Source organism: Trachurus japonicus, chromosome 24 (assembly GCF_045865225.1).
Source record: "Trachurus japonicus isolate A0001 chromosome 24, Traja_1.0".
NCBI lineage: Eukaryota > Metazoa > Chordata > Actinopteri > Carangiformes > Carangidae > Trachurus > Trachurus japonicus.
Window position 1 is genome coordinate 28,077,777 of NC_140930.1, and position 20,792 is coordinate 28,098,568.

Sequence of the window (20,792 nt, forward strand, 5' to 3'; positions counted from 1 at the left end):
AGTAGTGACCATATAATATACAATAGAATAGAATAGAGTCGATTGGCCTCAAGAGGAATTTGATTGTATTCTATTCTGTTCTATTCTATTTGTATCTATTTTGCATGTTGTTACATTATTCATTTTAAGGTATGTGTTTCAGAAATGATGTTGTTTCAAACTTTATTGCTACAGTGAGATACATTTGTACAATTGTGTATAGCCTGCAATGGTTAATATTGGAAATCTTGTAATGTCCATGATTTGAATGTGAGCATGCAACAATGGGACTATGATAGGTCATGTGACCAAAAGACATTTGAACATACCTGAGAGTACCGGAGGCGACACTACACGTTCACCACAAATAAATCACAGTAGAGTCCTAACAGTGTGCAATGCTGCTTATTTGTCATCTTACGCTATATTTCTGTGTATTTAATTTTTAGAATGAATTGAATGGATATATGATGAAGTGAGACAAAACCAACAATATTTGTGTAATAGGCAGAAATCATATGTAATCAACAGCTATCTTAAAGCAGAAGTAAGTGATATATTTGTGTTAATATAAGTCTTAAATAGTTATATCTTCCGACAGCAATCACTTACATAGAGTGTTTGGACTGAAACACGGGTCTGTCAGTCACTCTGCTCTGCTCTGAGCCGAGGAGAAAACATTTATCGTATCCTACAGTTTTTATCCAATGAGGAGAGAGAACGGCATGCAGGGCTGTGTGTGCAGCCAAGGGACGCTGTGAATGTGGCGACGTAGGGACGAGGACTGTTATGGTGCGTTCAAGGAAACTCGTAACTCCTGTTTTTCCGACCTGTGAAGTTGTATCAGTTTGATCTGGTACGAGTTCACGGGTCGGAAGTTACGAGTGGCCGTTATAGTGACTTTCACAGGTAAAACAGGTCGGAAAAACACGAGTGGGTTGCCTGGAACGCTACAAAGTCGTAAGTTGTGACTTGAAGCTGTAATTTACGATTTCAAAAGCCTGCCTGGAACGCAGCATTAGCGAAAACGACCGGATCGCTTACTTCTGCTTTAAAGCAGAAGTAAGCGATCCGGTCATTTTGGCTAACTTTGTTAGCTCCCGCCCTCGTCATGGATCTATTGGTCCTCGTCCCTACATCACCACATTCACGCGCATCCCTTGGCTGCACACACAGAGAGGACCGCCCCTTTATGCCGTTCTCTCTCCTCATTGGATAAAGGTTGTAGGATACAAGGAAAGTTTTCTCCTCGGCTTACAGCAGAGCAGAGTGACTGACAGACCCGTGTTTCAGACCAAACACTCTATATAAGTGATTGCTGTCGGAAGATAGAACTATTTAAGACTTATACTAACACAAATATTCCGCTTACTTCTGCTTTAAACATTTGTAGCCAAGTTAGCATTAGCATGGTAGTGTTAGCTAAAGAAGAACATGGGAAATATTTGGAGAAGCTCAAAGACGTATCTGTGTTTATTTATATTTTATTTTTGTTAGGTTTGATGGATGCAAGTTCCTTTACCCTAAGCCAAGCTATAGGCTAAAGCTGTCAAGCAGATATCTTATACACCACACAAACATGAAAAACGGTAACTTCAGGTGTGTTTGAGGCGGCGCTCACAGAGCTGGTGACTTACTTCACCGTGGGGAGCAATGAATCTCTGCCGACTGCTGAACTGTGAATATATTTGCTGCCAGTCTGTGATATGCACCTTGAGTGTGTGAATTTATGTCTGTATGTGGGGGAGAATGAGGGAGACTTCCCAGGGTATTCAGGGATCTATATATGCATTACTGTATCTGTGTGCACAGAATACACCATGTGTCTTCCAGAGTCAATAGGACTTAATTAAATATGTATCACACAGACACAGCCTTTGATGTTTCACAGCAATAATGTCTTCTGTTTCATTGCTCAGCTGAGCTGTTAGCAAGGCCCAGTAATGTTTCTCCTTTGTGTCCCTGGAGAGTCGGTGCAAACTACAATGAAACCTGTTGCTCTTAATAGCAATGAGCGAAGAATAATTGTGAGGATTCATGAGTCTGTGTGCGTTCCATGGGAAGTCATCCCATATGCATGTAAGCCTGCGATGGTACTGCGGGAGGGCTAAGAAGTACGATATTTAAAAAAATAAAAAATAAAAAAAAACATTTCTCTGTTGGTTAGTGATTACGTTTCAACTTTCATCTTCTAAAAAGAGAGTAAATCGAATGCTTAATTTGGTTTGTGCTCATTAGGAACTGAACCCAAATGGGACCTCTGGCTAATTTGGGAAACGTAAAGCTGCCAGCATCAGCCATTACATAACGCCTACATTGATTTGGTATTACAGCCTTGAAGTCATAACAGTCTTTGACTGTGAGAAATATAGCAATATTGAAATGGATTGAAAAGGGAGCTGAGAGTGAAGTCCACAAGGAGAAGGTACAGGGTCCGATTGCAGCTACTTGCTCCAGACTTCACACATTCTCAATAGAAAACCAATAGCCCTCCCAATTGAACATATCGTCTTACTTATTGATTGTATTGTTCACAATTAGTGAGGTCAACTCAGGTCTATTTATAAAGCCCTTTGACTCAGAAGCATGTCCCAGTCAACAGGCACACAAACACAAGCCTCCCTAGATTTAGCTAATCAGCAACCATTCACACTAACTCATTAGTATAACAAGATACCATTAGAGCAACATTGTCTAACATGTATTAAGTTTCATTTGTGTTTCAAATTAGAGGGAAAAGAAAAGTGCAGTTCATTGTGAAACGCTTGGATTAAGTGAGTATAACAAACTGCTTCAGAATGAAATTGTTTTATAAATCCAACGCAGAACTGATGTAATCAGACTCATTCAAGCCTTAGTTAGAACACTGTATGTATATTCATGAGTATAACACACATCCAACAGATCACATCAGTGAAGACAGAGAGTTTAGATGATGTTCACCACAGAGCAGCTCATACTGCAGCACTGCAGTGATGTAGCACTAACAAACTAAAACCAAAAAAAGAAAGTGAACATGTGGCAGCACTTAAAATCCAAAGGATCATAATCTGACAAGTGCAGATGTGCCACTGTTCGCTCCTCTGTTAAATGAGCTTGTTCTTGTACCCGTATCATCTTGGATTCTAGTCTAGTATGAGTAATGTGGACTTCAATCCAGAAAATTACTTGGCAACTATTTAGGTATTTGATTTCATAATTTAAAAAGTCCATGTGTTCAGCATCTAGTGACTTAGTAAAGTGAATATCTTTGTATAAAACAAGCTATTGTGGACATGAACTCGAAAACTGTGGTGAGAATTTTTCATTATCTCTTGGCATTTTATAGAAAAAAGGTTCCTGCTGTGTCTCAGTAACCTTCAGTCAGCACGCTCACATGTAGTACACTGTGGACACCGTGTCCTCACTGGCACGGTGCATGAATTGTAACAGGGCAGTGTTGTCCCAGATCAACAATGTCATTGTGCGGTCACGGTAAACGATGATGACAACACGTGTCTGTGATTGGCACCTGCCAAAATATCATCAAAACAGGTTGCTTCTGTCAGTTTAAAGGTAATACTCAATTCCCTGTGCGTGCCTCCTGTGGCATGTGACATAAACACTGATCCATCATCAGCTCAGCATCGGTTTAGTCTGAGGCTAAACTAAACCTGAACATATAAACTAGGTTTATGTAACAACATTTTGTGAGAAATAAGTCTGATTTTCTCAAGTTATCCTGGTTGAACTCATAATTATGGTTCAGGAAACACCCTCTCTGCTGGCCTTCAAGCAGGAGTACGCTTCCCATTTTCATTTAGAGGAGCAGTCTCAGTCAGTGTCTTTTTGATCCTCCAGTGAAATGGAGCCCTTTCCATTTCTCTTTCCTCCCCGGCGCTCTCATCTTCTCTCTGCGTCGTCTTTGGTCACGGTTTTCGGGACAGCTCGCCACCACATCCATATGAATTCCTCACTTCCTCTTTGAAGGGAGAAACCACAAACGTGGTAACACAGACCATCACTCAGAGCTGTAATCGCTGCTCCAATTTCACCTGAGAACATCATGGACTTGCATAGAGAGAGAAAATTTCCCCTCCATCTCTTGTCTGCTCACCTCACATGTCTCTCTCCTCATGTCTCCGTCCATGTGACCGCGTCCAATTCCCACTCGTTCTGGTGTTTTGTATGCGCACATACATGTTTGTGTGTGAGCGTTTGTCACAGGGTTTCCCTGATGACCTTGTACACTGCAGCAGGGGGGTGATTAAGGATCAGGGCCAAAGACCATTTCCTTTTCCATGGGAAGATGAATGACCCTGTTTGGAAGTGGCTGCCTATGGCCTCGGGGCAATTAGAGTTTGCTGTGAGCCAGCAACCCTCGCTGTTCTGTGTGCAAAGGCAGGTCCTTGAGAGAAAGAGAAATACTGGCACCTAACCCATTCTGCTGAAACCAACACCTCGGTGATAGTGAACAAATTAAATGCATTTTCTTTTTCTTTTTTCCCCCTCCTTTCCAGCTGTTTGCCTCCTGCTCTCCTCACCCACCTCTCCCGCCCCTTTTCAATTTCTCCATAAACCTGGAAAGAAAAAAAAAGTGCTGACTCCAGGAGGCCACTAGGAAAGGCCCACCGAGGGTACTCATTCGCAATATCAATATTTGATCTTGGAAATCATTTAGCATGTGGCTCACAGGGTCCTACATGTTGATTCTGCTGCTCATTTCGCTGTAATTTATCCACCGCATTGACAGAGAAGGTTAACAGCAGGACTTTCTGTGCTGCTTGTGTTCTCCTGCGTCTTTCAATAATATGGTTACTAATGAAGATTAAACATCGAGATCAAATGTTTTATTAGTCTCACCTCTGTGTGTTATTTTTAACACGAATCTCTGCTTCCATTTCCCTCCCCTACCTTTTCATCCTCGCTATGTTTCTCCCTGATAAAGCATCTTATCTGTCACAGAGCAGGGAGCATGAGCAAAAAGAGTTGTGGCAGCCTATTGATAGGGATATGGCCCAGCGCCATTGATTCCCCTTGTAATACAAGCCTCTCCCTTGTCGGCCTGTCAAAGCCCAGATCAGACATGATAACGCGCACATCAGACAGCCGTCAATAGAAAGGCGAAGCTTCCGCCATGGAGATGACTATCTTATTTTGGTGCGAGGGCTGGTGGAGTGGAGGAATGGGAACTAGCGAGATAGCGAGGAAGAGAGGATGAGACCGGGAGTCGGTCCGACCTCTGATTCCTGTCACTTTTTGGGGGCGATTTCTCAACCTGAAAAATAGTCTGCAGTCTGTATCCACCATCTAACGTGTGTGACATATTTCCAAGGTGACCAAGAGGCACCTTGGGCAAAAAAAAGAGAACTTGCTTTGAATTGTGTGTCTTTGATTTGCCCTTGCCTCTGCGTCGTCACTTTGATCTCCGAACATGCAACCATATTGGATATCCATGGCAACTGACTGCCAGGATAAGGCGCTTGAGGAAAATTGATTTGTTTGGGGTTTATTCCCATCAGTGCTAAAAAAAAAAAAAAAAATCAGCTTTAGCCATTGGGCACTTTGGCATTGCAAATAAACCAAATTGGGTTTGATAGCAGGGCTGTAATGTGGATCTATAATGTTGTGTCTCTTCTTTTATTCTCAAAAGCCTTTGTTTCTCCGTATCCTTCACCCTCCGGCCACCAAAACATGTGAAGGTCATTAGTTATGATAAGACCACGGTTTGTTCAGGAGCAACCTCCGTGTGCCCTCGCTGATATTATGACTCAGTACTGTACTTAAGCATGTGATACACCCCCCGCCCCCTCCTCACTTCACCTCTGGAAGACACAGCACTGTTCACGCTCATATTTCATGTCGTGTTTGTAACCCAGAGGCCGTGGCTGTGTTTTAGCCTTTACACTGCTTTTACTGACCCAGGGGAAAACTATAGACAGTGGTCGAGTACATTATGTCTTTCTTTCCCCCGCCGAGCACAAGCTGTTGCTTTGATGTGACCGATCAAATCACCGTCATGCTCAGCAGAATATTCAACTGCAGCCAGAGCCGCAGATGCAGCAGCTGCTCTTGTTATCGTCCATGTATTTGAAGAGTTTCTGTACAAGTCGAAACACTGGCTTTCATATTCCTTAGACAATGGTCGTCAGCACATTATTAAATTATGGCCTGTTTTAAGACACTGTCAAAGTGTCTCGTTAGTTGTTTAATTAAAACAATTCTAGAAAACGTACATGACATTACAAAACTGACAGACTGTAGTGTTGATTACAAGGCTGTTTATTATTTATACAATGATGTGCATCCTACAATGTCTTTTTTTAAAGTCTGCAGTAGCTTCTGTGCAACTTTCTGCAAGGACATATGCTGTAATGGCAAGTAGTGATGGTTTAGCACCACAATTTGCTTCAACCCTCCTTCCTGTTTAATGTTAATTTTTGTTGCAAAGGCAATTACTAATGAGAGCTCGACAGCTGCAGCTGCAGCTGTGACAGTGGTTTGGGGTTGAGGAGTTGCATCATCTTGTACTGCCATGGAAGATTGTGGATGTTTGGATCGTGGTTTTGGTCTCAGTTAGTTAGTTAGACTATTAAAAAAACAACTTAAAACAAAATGTCCCTTTTCCTCTGTTTTCTGGCCCCCTGTTTGAGTCAGGTGGACTGCCCTGTGCAGGAAAAAGTGTGGCTCTGCTGTATTGAATAGTGGATTTGATTTCACGGTGGAAAAAATCTGTCAGACATCAGTTGCATTCATCTGCTTGACACAGCAGAGTGCTGCAGCCTGCACTCCTACTGCTGCTGCTGCTGCTACTAACAGATTTATACACAGACAGTGCCCAGTAAGGAATATATGTTTGACAAAGATAAAGCTTATCTCGCATATCAGATCTTTGATGTATTGGGATCACATTTGGAAGATCCAGAGAAAACTGGAGGAACAATTACCGTGACTAAAAACCATGTGAATCTATAGCTGGGCAGATGAGTGTTGTTTTAAATGTCTTAAGCTCGAGTTCCTTTTTTATTATAGGTCAGCTTTAGGTTCTGTACTAATACTATGAAAGTATTAAAGCCTCAGTCCACAGAGAAATGTGGTACTGTATGTATTCAGAAACTGAGCTGTAAACCCGTCGTCAAGACCTCTGTAACTTTGTGATGTCACAACAAAACACTCACCACTCTCAGCCATGCCCTGAGCCCCCGGCTACATGGACCCATCACACAAACACTGCACTGGAGCGTTTACCTGAAGTCTGACACATCTTTATTTCATTACTGAGGATACAGCCAATCAAAAGAGAGGCTCAGAGCCTCCTCAGCTCTGATTGGCTGTTACTAGAGCTCCAGAAAGAAGTCTGAGAGAGGAGATAAAAAAAACTACACTGCGATGGTTTTTGATTTGTAAAAACCACACATATATCTTCCTATGGACATCAAAGCTTCAAATATACTGGAAAAGTGTAAAACATGAGACCTTGAGGACAGACTTGAAAAATATGACCACATCCTTTACAAATGAAACAAAGCCCACGCACTTTAACTCATATCTGACATTTATTGGCAAACCCTTTCTTTCTACACTGCTCCACCAGTCTGCAAGTTGTAGTCAAATTCCTTTGCATAATAAATTTTAAATCTCCTCTGGACTGGCGTCGCCCCTCTCTCTCCTGTGGTGAAAAAGTTTTTTGTTTTTTTTAATGTGTTGTTTGCTAAGCGTCAAGTTTATTGTTAATCAATCTTGCAGCCTCTTTGTTGACTCTGAGGTCAGGCCTGACTGGTGATGTAGCATACACTCCATTCACTCACTCAGGTAATTGCAGCTTCGCCTGTTAATGGTCTCTGCATTGCTGCTGGCTGCTTCACAGTAGTCAGTCCAGACTTTTCTGATTAAGCACCAGAGCGGCTTTGTCGAGGCCCGAGACCGCCCAGCGTCCGCCGCGCGTTCTCCATTTTGCTCGTGTCAATGCCGTCAGCTGTGAAACTAAAAGCTGTGTATTTTGAGAGTTGTCTCCCAAGGAGGCTGTCTATCTCTATCGATCGCCCGTGTGATCCTTTTAGTTGATGTGCTGAAGTGGTCAGAGGTAAATGCTGTTTTAATGAAGTCTGGCTATTGATCCGACTCTGGTGTTTGTTTGTGGAGTTAGGAATTTGAGTATCTCTGAAAAGCAGGGTAATCAGGATAATCAGGCATGGCGCACATAGCCTGTGAGTTTTTATGTCCTCAAATCATCCTGTATGATACGCATTCTTCACACACACAGGAAGTGAAAGGCATATGCGCAGATATTATAGCTTCCCACACACACACACACACACACCCTCCCTGTAAATCCCACCACCCAGCCTCTCTTCAAATGACGATGAGAATGTTTGTTGAGAATAATTACACCAAAAAAGAAATCACTTTGCTGCCAAAATATATCCCACTCTATGTTATGGAGATTTAGACAGAGAATTGGATTTCCCCAGCTGTGAAATCAGTTTTTGTAGTCCCGCTGGCCAACCGCATCATTATGCTTTACCCCGCTGTAGGCTCCCATCATTGCACAAATGCAGCCTATGCCTTTTCCGCTCCATGAGCTCCCTTTGCATTTACAGCATCTAGCCTCATGCCATATGTTATTATCGACGTCTCTGGTCAACTGAGAGAAGACTGTGAGCTCCGTGTGTCACTTCATTGGCTCTGCATTAGCCCAAATGCGGAAAAATGGCACCCTAAGCCCCTCGTGAGAAGCACTTCAATCTGAACCATTGTGACGGGCTGGGGGGAAGGGGAGGGTAGATCATGTGTTTATGAAAAAGTGAATCAGGCGCACATCTAGTGAATCTACAAATGTCATACATCACACTTCAAAAGCCCTCTTCAATTTCTGTGAGTGGAATCAAAGTTGCCTAGATGAGAGGGTCTCTTACTACGAGTCTGTAGATGATTTTCATTGAATTGAAAAGTGAATACATTGGAGTATGTCCTTCTACCATTTAAATGCAACCTTTACAATGCATGAGCTGAGGCGGTGACTCCTCTGCTTCAGTGTGGATAGGCCTGAAGATGAAGTGCTTAATGATTTTCTCCTTGCAGGAGTTCTGCAGTGCTGTGCAGGGCTTTGGCCTCTGCTCGCAGACGAGTCAAGAGAGCACAGAGATTATAAGCATTTGTGATGAGGCTTACCTCCGGGGCTAAAAAGCCACGATATTTGACAGTCAATTGCATTGATTAACCAGACTTTGACCCATTTACAGCACCGTCAGTCTTTCATTAAACTGTTGCAGAAGCTTTGCTCAGATATGAAAATGTGGGGGGACATTTAAAACACCAGAGCGGCTGCAAATGATACACCTCCCACTAAACCTGAGTCACTGACATCCTAAAGTCAAAATAATGAAAAGCTCCTAATCGCGGCCCAACAGTATCCACTTTTATATGATTAATATAAAATAGGGGGCATGCATTTTAAAATGAGTTCCAAAATGCATGTAAATTTAGGTCAGTAAGTTAACATTCTCGCATAAAACAATGTATATAAACAAAAAAAATGATTCACAACATTAAATGCAGAAAAGACAAAGAAATAGTAGACAATGAAAAGTACCATAATACAATGGGCTATTTGAATCCACTTGATGAGGCTGTGGGGGCACGTCTGACAGAAAAACCTCAGGAACCACGGCCATAATAAACCTTCTCATCCTTTATTAGATAGAATATAAAACCTTCCTGGCTGCTTCCGGCTGACAACCGGCCAGTGCCCTGGCATAGTTAAAGCTAAATGTTAGGTTGTGCCTGTCATAAAAATCCCTCTGTGCTTATATGTCATCTGTTACTGCATTGACACTCCTAAGCATCTGGAAATGTGCAATGACTGACGCTCTGATTACCGTGCTTGTCTGAAGGTTTTCACCTCGAAAGGAATATTTATGAAATAATTGAAAACTACTTTGACCTGAAGAGAATCTCATCTCATCTGCAACTTAAACATGTCTCATTACAGAATTTCATAGTTCATGCAGTTGATTTTCTCGATACATAAGACATGAATGACATCATATATTTATTGTAGTGCTTTTAAGCTGATAGAAGAAGATGCCTTTTAATATTTCTTCATGCTCAATGCAGCCTGTACTGCAGTATGTTTTTTCTTTTTTTAAGGGAAACCAGGTTGCACAGGTAATCAGAGAGAACGCTGGTCTGCGCTGCGTGATATTGAATGTATGGATTTAGTGTGTAGAGCTGCTGCATCTGAGGCTGTGAGAATATTTGCTCAGTGCTGGGATGCTGTCGGCCTCAGCTGCAAAGAAATTCAGCGTGAATGGACAAGAGACAGGCAGTGTTTTCAGTTGATCCTTGGTTCTGGTGTGATGGTCTCAGGCTGGAATTGCTGGAACAGACTTTGAAGTGGCTGGAGGTTTTCATCTCTCCCTCTCTCTTTCTATCTTCTTCTGTGTCCCTGCCTCCCACATCTGCTGCTATCATAATAACAAGCAATAACCCTCTTTCAACAATAACCAAGACTTTTTTACGCCCATAATGTGGCTTCAATAAATAATGTCATGTTTACCAAGGGGCCATATTTTACAGCAATTTGGTTCACAGCTCGCTCTGTTTTTTTTTTTTCTTTCTTTTTTTGCCTCCTCACTCTGGAGTACAGTACATTATGTGGCGCATTATGAACACGAGTGCCAGCACGCATTAACACATTATCAAATGTTCGGCTACAGACAATAGCAACGGGCCATCGTGCATAATCACGGGACGCATTAGGAATACGCTTGGAAAAAAATCAACTGTCTGGCTGTGAGGGGCCGGTCGACGTGCATGTTGAACATCAGCGTGTGTGTGTGTGTGGTAGAGGTGGACAGCTTTCTCCAGGCCCCGGTGAAAGCTGCAGCAGCAGCAGCAGCACGAGCATGGGGGCGCGTTTCATTAGTCTGTCAAACTCAATGATATTTAGAGCTGCACACCCTCGGCCAGGACTGGAAAACTCAATCAGCGCTCTGATTTCATAACCCTGCTTGGTGACAGGGCTTATTTTATCGCCCCGCTGATTCATTCTAATAAACGCCGGCTGCCCAACGCACCACAGCTGAAATACAACCACCACCACCAGCAGCAGCAGCAGCAGCAGCAGCAGCACTACCACACCCCCCCACCCTTTCTCTGTCCTCCATGGGTCGACCCGAAAAACAGGAGGGGAGGGTTAGAGGATAAATCAGAATTGTGGGAACTGGCGGGTGGAGATAATCCATCGCTGGTCCGGCTGTAGCTATAGCACACACATACACCCTTTAGCACAAATCAGGAGCTGGGACTGTGTTGATCTGCGAGGGCTTGGTGGGGCCATTGATTGTGGACGACGGAGGAGGAGAGAGGCGATAAATAATGGGAGGCAGACTGCGGAGGGTGAAGGAAAACAATTATCTGCGGAGGTGGAAAGCACATAAAGTGAAGAATGATAAACACTGTGAAATATGATTGACTCCAAGTGATATATGGAAGCTGAAGGACAGGCGGAGAGGTCTGTGTGTGCAGAGATATCCTTGAATGGAAATGGCTTTGTGTAAGCTGAGGAGGCTCTGTACTGCCCCGGGCCTAACCACGTTTCCCTGCATGTGTGTGTGTGTTTCTGTGCGTGTTTCTCCGCAGACGACAGATGACATTGTTTCGTCGGCAGAGTGCTCCAGCGACGACGAGGACCTGGAAGAGTGCGACTCCGGACATGCAGGTGGGATGGGTGTGTCGAGTTGTGCTTGCTCTGAACCTGGTCTATTTCTCCTTATCTTTCTTTGATTTGCTACCGAGGAGCCTCTCCTCTTAGCATCATGTCCCATGGGAGCTTCAAGTGTAACTTCAAAAAAAAAAAAAAGCCCTCGGAAAAGTAGCCACAGTGAGTAACACACACTAGTGTGAAGGGTTTCTCAGTGTTACATCTAAAAAGTTCAAAGAATCTCTCTGGAGATGGATGAAAGAAGTAAGAATTAAGTTTTTCTCTATCCTTAGCATGCTCTCTGCAGGAAGTATCCGACTTCACCTGTAAATACGTAAACGCACACATCACATATTCAGCCACTGTAGTTAAAGCTCATACCTTTCACCTCGAAAACAAGTTACACTTAGCTATGGGGCCACTGGTTGCAGACATGACGAAGCATTGATACTAATTTTGTTCTCTCAGCATTCGGTCGAGAGCAAAACTTTACTCCACAAAGTACGAAATTAGTATCAAGCCCCATGTCGCCCGCACTGATGCTTCAAAATGTATCTGTCCTGTACATGGTTGATTTCCTCTTGCTGTGCGTGTGTGTGCGTCTCTCTTGACAGAGGATACATTTTGAGATTCTTTCGAGAACAAAGATGCTTTCAGCATAGATACTGTGATATGTAGCAGACTAACTGCAACAGAGCCTCTTCCTCCCTTCTCCTTCTTCTTCTCTTGTTTGTACCTCTGTTTCCTTCGTCGGAGGCTTGCCTTACCTGAAACATTCTAATAGAGAACAGATATCCTCGAATTTCTGTGCGCATCGTCTCTCTTCCCTCCTCCCTTTACACATACACACACACACACACACACACACACACACATTGACAAACACACACACTCACATATCACTTTGTGATTAGATCAAAGTGATAAGACATTCACTCAGTGGAAGTTTGAAAATAAGAACAGAGCTGGGAATAAAACCGCAGATTTAAAAAGAGTGGTTATTTTTTGAGGCAACTTGGGTTTGGATGACTTTTGAACAAGCGGCTGTAAATCGCACTTACGCCCAGGAGCAGTTGGCACAAGTCCTAATACTATGGAGTAAAGCAGGAGAGCGTAAGCTTTGCTGAAACGGGCTCAGTATGTGAGAAGCGTCTCCCCCTCGGCGCCCTGGAAATCATTACCGGCTCAGGCTATTTGATTGCTTCACTGTCCTTCAAAACGCCATCATACAGACTAATTGATGCTGTGTTATTCTGGCTAAATAGGGCTCAGCGTAGCACCAAGCATATGTCCACTTTTCACAGCTAATAATAAGCCTGAGTTGGAACAATGCATTGCCCTTTCACTTATGCACGATCCCAGAACGTAACAGATAATCGAGCGTTTATTTATTTCTCTCGGAAATGAGGTCTTTCCGTGTAATTTAGCAGATATTCTTCTAGTCATTTTACCATTTTCCTCCAATCTGTGAAAAGGAACTCGTTTACTTTGAAGCCTTATCAGACTGTAATAGCGTTTGTTTCCTTGAAATTATGACCACATTTAGGTCCTCGTGCTTATGGCTTTTTGATGTGAAGAGAAAGCCATTTTCTCCGTGCCTTCATGCAGCATTTAGGTGCTTTATCTAGAAGCACGAGTTGCTTTCTTAAATCAGAGATTATTGAAATTGAATGGGCAAATTTTTTACGGCTCATGTGCTTCGTTTTATGTGTCCCGACTGTTAAAAACCTCAAACCCAAGTATTCTCAAAAAAAGTGGAAGTGTAGTGTAAGAAGTTTCTACTCAGAGAACATGGTACCCTCCCCTCATATAGTGGCAACATATGTAGTCATACACACTCATACATACTGTACATTTCACCATGTTGACACAGAAATTCATATCCTCATTCCTTGCCCCGCTTCCAGTCGTATGAACAGTTGCATGACATGATGTTGATTTCTTTTCCGTTGCATTTTGTTTGTTATTTTTTTCTCCTGTGATGCACATATGAACATCTCTTTTCTGTATCGATTTGGACCCAGCTGCTGGGTTGCTTAAGATTTGAGCTTTTTATTTTTCGTTTCTTTTCTTTTCTTTTCTGTTTGCTTTTGTTTGTTTGGTTTTTTTGTGTTAACTTTGGGGCCGGGGCGGGTTGAGTGGGGGTGATTTGATTTTCTTGTTTTGTCGTGGTTGTTTTTTATTTTATTTCTTTGGTGTCCTCCTCATCATCCGTCGTCCATCCTCCAAGCAAGGATAGAGCCGCTCCTCCCGTTTTTGCCTCATCTTGTGCCGCATGAACTTTTGGTGGTTGGAAAATTTTCAAAGTTCTCCTCCTCATCAAGTTTTGTGTTTTATTTTTTATTTTTATTTTTTTGTGCCATATGGCTTCTAAAGAAACATCCTCCCCCCATTTTCGATACAACATAGGGAAATGAACGGCAACAAAATCTTTTCTTGCCATCATCCTTTTTTTGGCCTTGTGCAGGCAACCCCATTCTGTCTCAAGAAAGTTGTGTGTGAAAGAATGACTCCCTGTCTACCCTCCCGAGCGTTAACCCCCCACCCCGACCCCCCCAACCCCCCTCCATCCCGACTCACCCACCTTTTTTCTTTTAGCCTTTCTGCATATACATGTCTGTTTGAATGCAGATGGCATAAAAAGACTTTTATTGCCACAAAGTATATCTGTTTTTCTATTCTATCTGTTGCTCCAAGTAGAAGGCATTTGTGGCATGCACACTGTACTGGACTGTACCGCAGCTCTCTAGACTAACTGATAATCCTCTCCCCCCCACCCCCCTGCTTTTGCATGGATATGATTGGCATCCATTTTGTGTGCTGCTTCTTCTCCACCCATAAGTCTCAGGCTAACCCCCAGCTGGCTTCTATACTACATGTCAGTGTGTGTGTGTGTGTGTGTGTGTCCGGGGCTACAGCGGTGGACTTGCACCGCCGCTGTTCCTCACCGCAGCTCCTCCCTTAAGAGGCGTCTTGTGTTTGTGCTTGTGCCTGCTGTCTCTGTCTGCGCTCCGTCTGTGTCTGCCAAACAGCCTGTCTTGTCTGCTGTACGTGGTCGTCTCGTGGTTGTGTTGTCTGTGTGTTTAATAAAAGTGTTAAACCTTACCTTTTACCCCCCTGATCCCATGTGAGTTCCACAAGAGAGCAAAGAAAGAGTGTGCAGTAATTTGACCCTCCTCTGAATAACCAATAGTTAAATGCAGAGATGCACTAGCTCGTAAAATAAAGAGTACCTGATGAAACAGAAGAGATGCTCAGTTTAGAGAACAGCAAATACCAAGTCAATTTCTGATTTAATTTCACAGCGATTAACACTGCCGCAGCTTGTCATTACCATGTAATCAGAGCAATTTTGTGATTAATATGTAATTATATTGTAGTAATTGATGCAAATGATTTTCACAAATCCACAAGTACAAGCCAGAATGTTTGATTTGTACATACAGTACCTAGGACGTGCTAAAATCCTATAAGACATCAACACTTAGAGCCCATGAAAATAATTAGTTTCAAATAAAAAAATAAAATAAAATGCACACAGATGCAGAATGCAAGATCTTTGTCGCAGCAGATCTAACCGGGGAAAGCAGAGCAGTTACTAATGACATTAATGTTGGTTTTGTCCCATTTACTCTGGTGCCTGAAAACTGTGGCAGAGACGGCATGTACAATCCCTTGGATATAAAAGACATCATTATTATTACACCTGAGTTATTTCCCACTGCAGCGGTTCAATATGTCTGCCTCGAGAAAGGTACATTGCAGGAATTCCACTGCAAACTAAAGAGTACACAGTATGAAATGAAAATGTGCCATACACAGGCTAAATGTCATCATATTCAGTCTAGGTCTCTAGGTAAAATTATCCATAAGAACTATTTCTACCCTGCATCCTCTGTGTCTGGGGTTTAAGTTTAGTTATAACTGAAGCTGCTATTTAGAGAATCCGTCTGATGTTTTTATTTTAACAATCAATCAAGTGACAGCGTTTCAGAGGAAAGCTGTTGCTAATGGTGACAGACCAAAGAGAATTATTATCCTCCTACTCTGCAGTCCAGCGTTCGGCTCTTTTTATCACAGCCTCGTCTCCAGGTGCAGATGTTCTCAGGTAAACCTGGTTTGGTGGAGACCAGAGTAGAGCTAAAAGGAGAAGTTCCATAAGCTGTAGGTAGCAGCAAAGACATCAGCGACTGTGTGAGATGATAATACGTCAGTGTTGTGTTTACAGCTTGTTTTGCTGCCCCCAAGTGGCCAGAAAACCAGGTTAGGAGATAGAGGAAGATTGTTGTCACTGACGGAGGGAACAGTGGCTGTTGGTAGGAGAAGTTTGGTTTATAGGTGTCTGATTGGTGCACCCATCCACCAGCCGTCCAACACCCTTACTTTTTCCTATGCCGTTAAAACATCAGACTACTTCTTGCGTTACAGCTTAGCATAAATGCACAGGTAGGTTGCTGCAAGAGAAGACAGCCCTCCTCCTACAGATCTCTGAACTGTTGCACTATTCGTGGCACTCAAACAGATTGTAAAACGATTGTGTATTTAATAATAGGGCCATAAATGGTCCTGCATGCGCCATTACCCTGTCGCTCTTTGATGAAGTGGAACACAGATCAAACAGACGTAACATATTTATAGGTGTCTCTTCATCTCATTGGCCTTGGATGTGTAAGGTTGAGGGTCAGAGGATGTTAACGCCACGCGTTTTTCTTCATCACTGTACACGAAGAGCCACGCGCGGAATGAAGTACGATAGGAATGGATCACCGAATTTACTTGTGGCTTCCGTCAAGCCCCACCGGGGCCGGCTGTCACTTCAACACAGGCCTCAGATCAGTTTAAAGGTTATTCAGCTGACACATGTCTGCCGAATGCAGAGGTGCGGCCTAATGGCTGTACAGCAAATCGACCGGCTGACAGGGGCGAGTCGCCACGCCTGCTGGAGATGCCAATTTAATACGCCAGGCTGCTCCCGGTCGCATGATGATGTATTAAGAGCTATCTGCCATGCGTCATGGCGTCAGGAGAAGAGGACTCTTCCTCCAGCCAGAGGTGGAGTTTTAAATGGAGCATCCTTTAACTTTTTAGGGATGGAAATGATGGAATGAGTGGCATGGGTGTGCACAGGGAAGATAAGATAATTTAATGGCAGAGTGAAGTGTTTGGCTTTTTTTTTTGTAAGGTGTATGTTTGTAGAGTGTGCAGCCGTGGCACAGCGCACCACTGTAATCCCCGGCATGTCCCTTTAAGTGTGTCCACGGTGAGAATCTACAGTATGTGTTGCTGGCGCTCTTAGTAATCAGCTCCCTACCTGTAGTGGTTAGAGGTGAATGAATCTGCTACAGCAAGGTCTCCAGGTACAATACACGCAGCTACAATGGGATTTCAGGGCCCCCAAACCACTGACTCACCCACAATTTGCAGCGTCGAAATCCCATTGCCTCAGTTCATCCGTGGTCGGCGCTGGTGCACCGGCTTTCCGCTTTTATGGTGTACCGTCGTGAAATCCCTGACACACCGTTGGGATTCATCTCCATTCGGAAGCCTCAGCAAATGGTGGATGGACACGGGGATCAGGACCAGGAGAGAGAAGAGAGGGAAAAGAAGACAGGGAGTGAAGAGAAAGTGCTGCTCCGAGATTTCTGCATCTATAGCGTCGGAAGCTGCTGAGATAGTTTAGTCAATCAGCCATTTAGTCGTTACTATATTTACTTTAATTCATCTTCAAAGGCCAGCACAGGCATTCAGCCGATAGTGTCGTTTTTACATAGCTGGATGAAAAAAAGGAATGGCTTTAAAATCCACTTTCTTTCATGCCCTCGTTTTTGTAGATCAGTTTTCCCTATTGAAGCAAAGGCTAGTCAGTAGGCACAAAGAAACGTTTATTAATCTCACGTCCTGACTCCCTTTTGCCTCAAAAGAAAGAAAACAGTGTGACTGGCTGCAGGTCTATCAGAGTGGAGAATTATTTGCCAGCGAGGTAGAGGCTTAGAACAAAATCCCCATCCATCTTGACGATGGCGGAAAACAAATGCAATCTGGTTAAGCAAACCCATTAGAAAAGCGCCGGTGTTTGTCTGCTCCGGAAACGCAGCAAGATGTGGAACGCTTGTGGAAGAGCTTACATAGGATTAAAGTGTTTACCAAAACATCAAGGTCCTCTGCACTGGCTTTACTGGAGACCCTTAACTGCACCGGTTCCCCTCCCCATCCAAGTGTGTTGTTGATATAGCGCTAAGCTAACAGTCACCAGAAGCTATTAAGCAAGACCGGAGTGAGCGGAGGCAAACAAGGCCAAGACAACAAGGGCAGAGTCGGGTAAATAAAGCCTCAGTGAAATCACTTATTCAGCACCGCTGTTGTTTGATGAACAAGTCAAGGAGTTTGGTTCCATTGTTGGAATATTATCACGGCCATGCAACGTGAGCATTAGATGTTTGTAAAGGAGGAGATCACGCTCTGTGTTTATACAGAAAAGGACAAAAAAAAGAAAGAAAGAAAGCCGCTCCGTATCGTGTCAAGTCGTCGCTGCATCCTCTGGGCCACGGTTGGACAGTCAGGGAATTCACATTTAAGATGTCAGTGTTGATAATACGCAGTCAGTGCAGTGTGGCAGATGCCATGTTTCCTCAATAGAGCTAAACTCATAGACTCGGGCTTTGCTAAACGAATGAGTTTTCTGTAACCATTCTGCAGAGGAGCAACCTAAAAACTGATATCTGAAGACTAATGCGCCTCTCACATCTCCTTAGACTCAATGGAGGCACAAAATAAAACACGCCGCCCCGTGCCCTCTTGTGGAACTCCTTCCCAAACACAGTGTTTACCTGTCAAACGAAGGCTGTTGGTTATGCACATAACACAAAGCATCTAAACATTAAATAAGAAGCAGCTCATTAATTACCAGTCCACTCACCCTCTTGATTAATTAGCGTATGCAGTGGGCCTAAATGCCACATAATGCTGGTTATATATCACCCCTGGTGCACCTTCTCCCGCCCATTAACTGCTGATGAATGGTTTCTTTGCCTGAGAGAATATCCTACAGCCCTTTGGTGGCAGTGACCTTTTACTGACCTTTGACCCCCACCCCCTCTTAAACCCCTTCCCCTACCTGACCCCTGGCTTGCTGTATTGTTACTGTATATTACTCTCCCTAAATGCAACTTACTTAAGCATGCATTAACCCAACTTCTTATAGTGGAACTAAAATCCAAAATAAAACCATGTCTGATTTACCTCTCTTTCTCTGACGTACATCCAGATTGCACGCCCTGTCCTGTGTTTTAAAAATACTAACAAGAGAAATGTATTGAAGTAACTAATAATAAAGAGTTTATTATTAGTTAAACGAAGGTGGTGACACTTTGCCTATAAACTGTCCCCTTCTCTTTGTCTGCCTCAGTGTGTGCTTTCTGGTTGTTCATCTTTTATAGTGTGAGAAATTTAATGCCTTACTTTCTTGCTTGCTAATCTGTTTTATTTCTGTCTTTTTGTACATATATGTTAATACACATATATGTTTATCTCTCTTTCTTTTCTGAAAATGTTCAAATTTTACCTTATCTGCTAATTTGCTAAGAATCACTACTGCCAATGTTTTGATGATTTTTCCCCCCCAATTAGAATAAAACTTCCTCTTTTCTCTATGAATTTAATGCTTTTTATTGAGCAGTACGAGGTCTTTTACAGATTGGGTCTCAAAACACTGTAGCTGTATTGGAGTTTCAAATTCATGTCCTCATAGAGAAAAAAGAGAAGCTACCTATAAAGTAGACCCTCACCACTTTATGTGAAAACTGTTCCAAGCTGTTTCTATGCTGATCTCTAATATTCTGTTATTTAATAGCTATCTCTGATTGAAATTTGGATTTAAATCAATGAATGAGTCGATTAATTTTTGTGCATGGCAAAGAAGTTGCAGCTTAGGGTTTGTAAAACTGTCAGTGTTGAGAGTGCTGTTCTCTTTTGTAGATGGGCATGTATATGCTCATTGTTTGTATATCCCCATCCCTTCCTTACAGCCAAAAGCTCTAATGCCGCCCGACCGCTTCGTGCCGCCTTTACATGGACATGGCAACTGATGTACACGTTCACCCCCATCTATGTCATTTCCTTCCTAGTATGTTCATAGGTCCCACCCCGTCTCACATTCCCTGCTCCCAAACCCTTTACGTAGAGATTCTAAGATATGTACAGTCATCCATTTGTTCATTACTGATGAACATGTTAAAGTCGAGCAAAAAAAAAAAAAAAAAGTCATCTAATCAGGCTGTAGATATTTATGAAGATAACTTATCTATCAAAGCAAGAATTATAGATATACAGTTTTCTTTTTTATACAAAACTAAATGAGTATCAAAAGAACAAAAAAAAAAAAGATATCCTGAACAGAATGGTGAAGATTATTTTTCATGTCATGATGTGTGGATGTATGTGTTGTTGCCTCCCTGTACCATCCTGTCTAAAAAGAGAAATATATACTAATTAATCAGAAATTGTTAAAACAAAACTAACCTAACTTGTCCAAAGGCATTCTTACACAACTTTCTTTTGTAAATTTTTTTTTCTTCCTGCCAAAATCATGCGGGCAATTTGTTGATGTAAGTTGACAAAACTGATGGTATGCTTTCTTCCTTTGAAAACTGTTTTTTGTAGGCTTTTATGATTTTCCGAGCTGACTTTGTTACCTGTTTTTTTACCTGTTTTTTCTACTTACTTCTTACTAATCCCTTTCTTGATAGCTCTATCTGTGGCTTTACTTTGTGAATGTTTTTTTACGATGTTTGCTCTAACTCTGAACTCTTTTTGCAATGCCTTTAGTTATCGTTTTGGTTTCCTTCGTTTTTTCGTTGTGTTTCTTTATTCTTTATTGTTCCAAAAGGTTTGCATCTCTTTATAGTGCCCTGTTTGTGAGCCTTTGCAATGTACAAACCGGCCACTTTGGCAAGAGGATAAGCAGCTTCAGTAGACATCTGAATGTTTCAAACTCTTTGTAGTAGTCAAACAAAACAGGTTTGGCCAATAACTTGAAATTAATTTCTTATAAATGAGTGAATGTGGTAAAATGTTCTGTCTTCAATTCTAAACACTAATGAATCATACTGTAATTTTCACTCTCCAAAATGAA

General features: G+C 42.6%; 1 protein-coding gene across 15 annotated transcripts in view; it reads left to right on the plus strand.

Annotated features, from left to right (window-relative positions):
* Nucleotides 1-20,792, plus strand: part of LOC146962131 (neurexin-3b) — a 310,390-nt gene that overhangs the window by 285,551 nt on the left and 4,047 nt on the right. For 14 of the 15 annotated variants that reach the window (XM_085771304.1, XM_085771299.1, XM_085771291.1 and 11 more), the window contains one exon: nucleotides 11,602-11,680. In XM_085771304.1, coding sequence (XP_085627430.1) covers nucleotides 11,602-11,680 — 79 coding nt within the window. Of the gene's footprint in view, nucleotides 1-11,601; nucleotides 11,681-19,686; nucleotides 20,033-20,792 lie in introns of those variants that run through there. The other variant, XM_085771306.1, reaches the window with a different exon arrangement.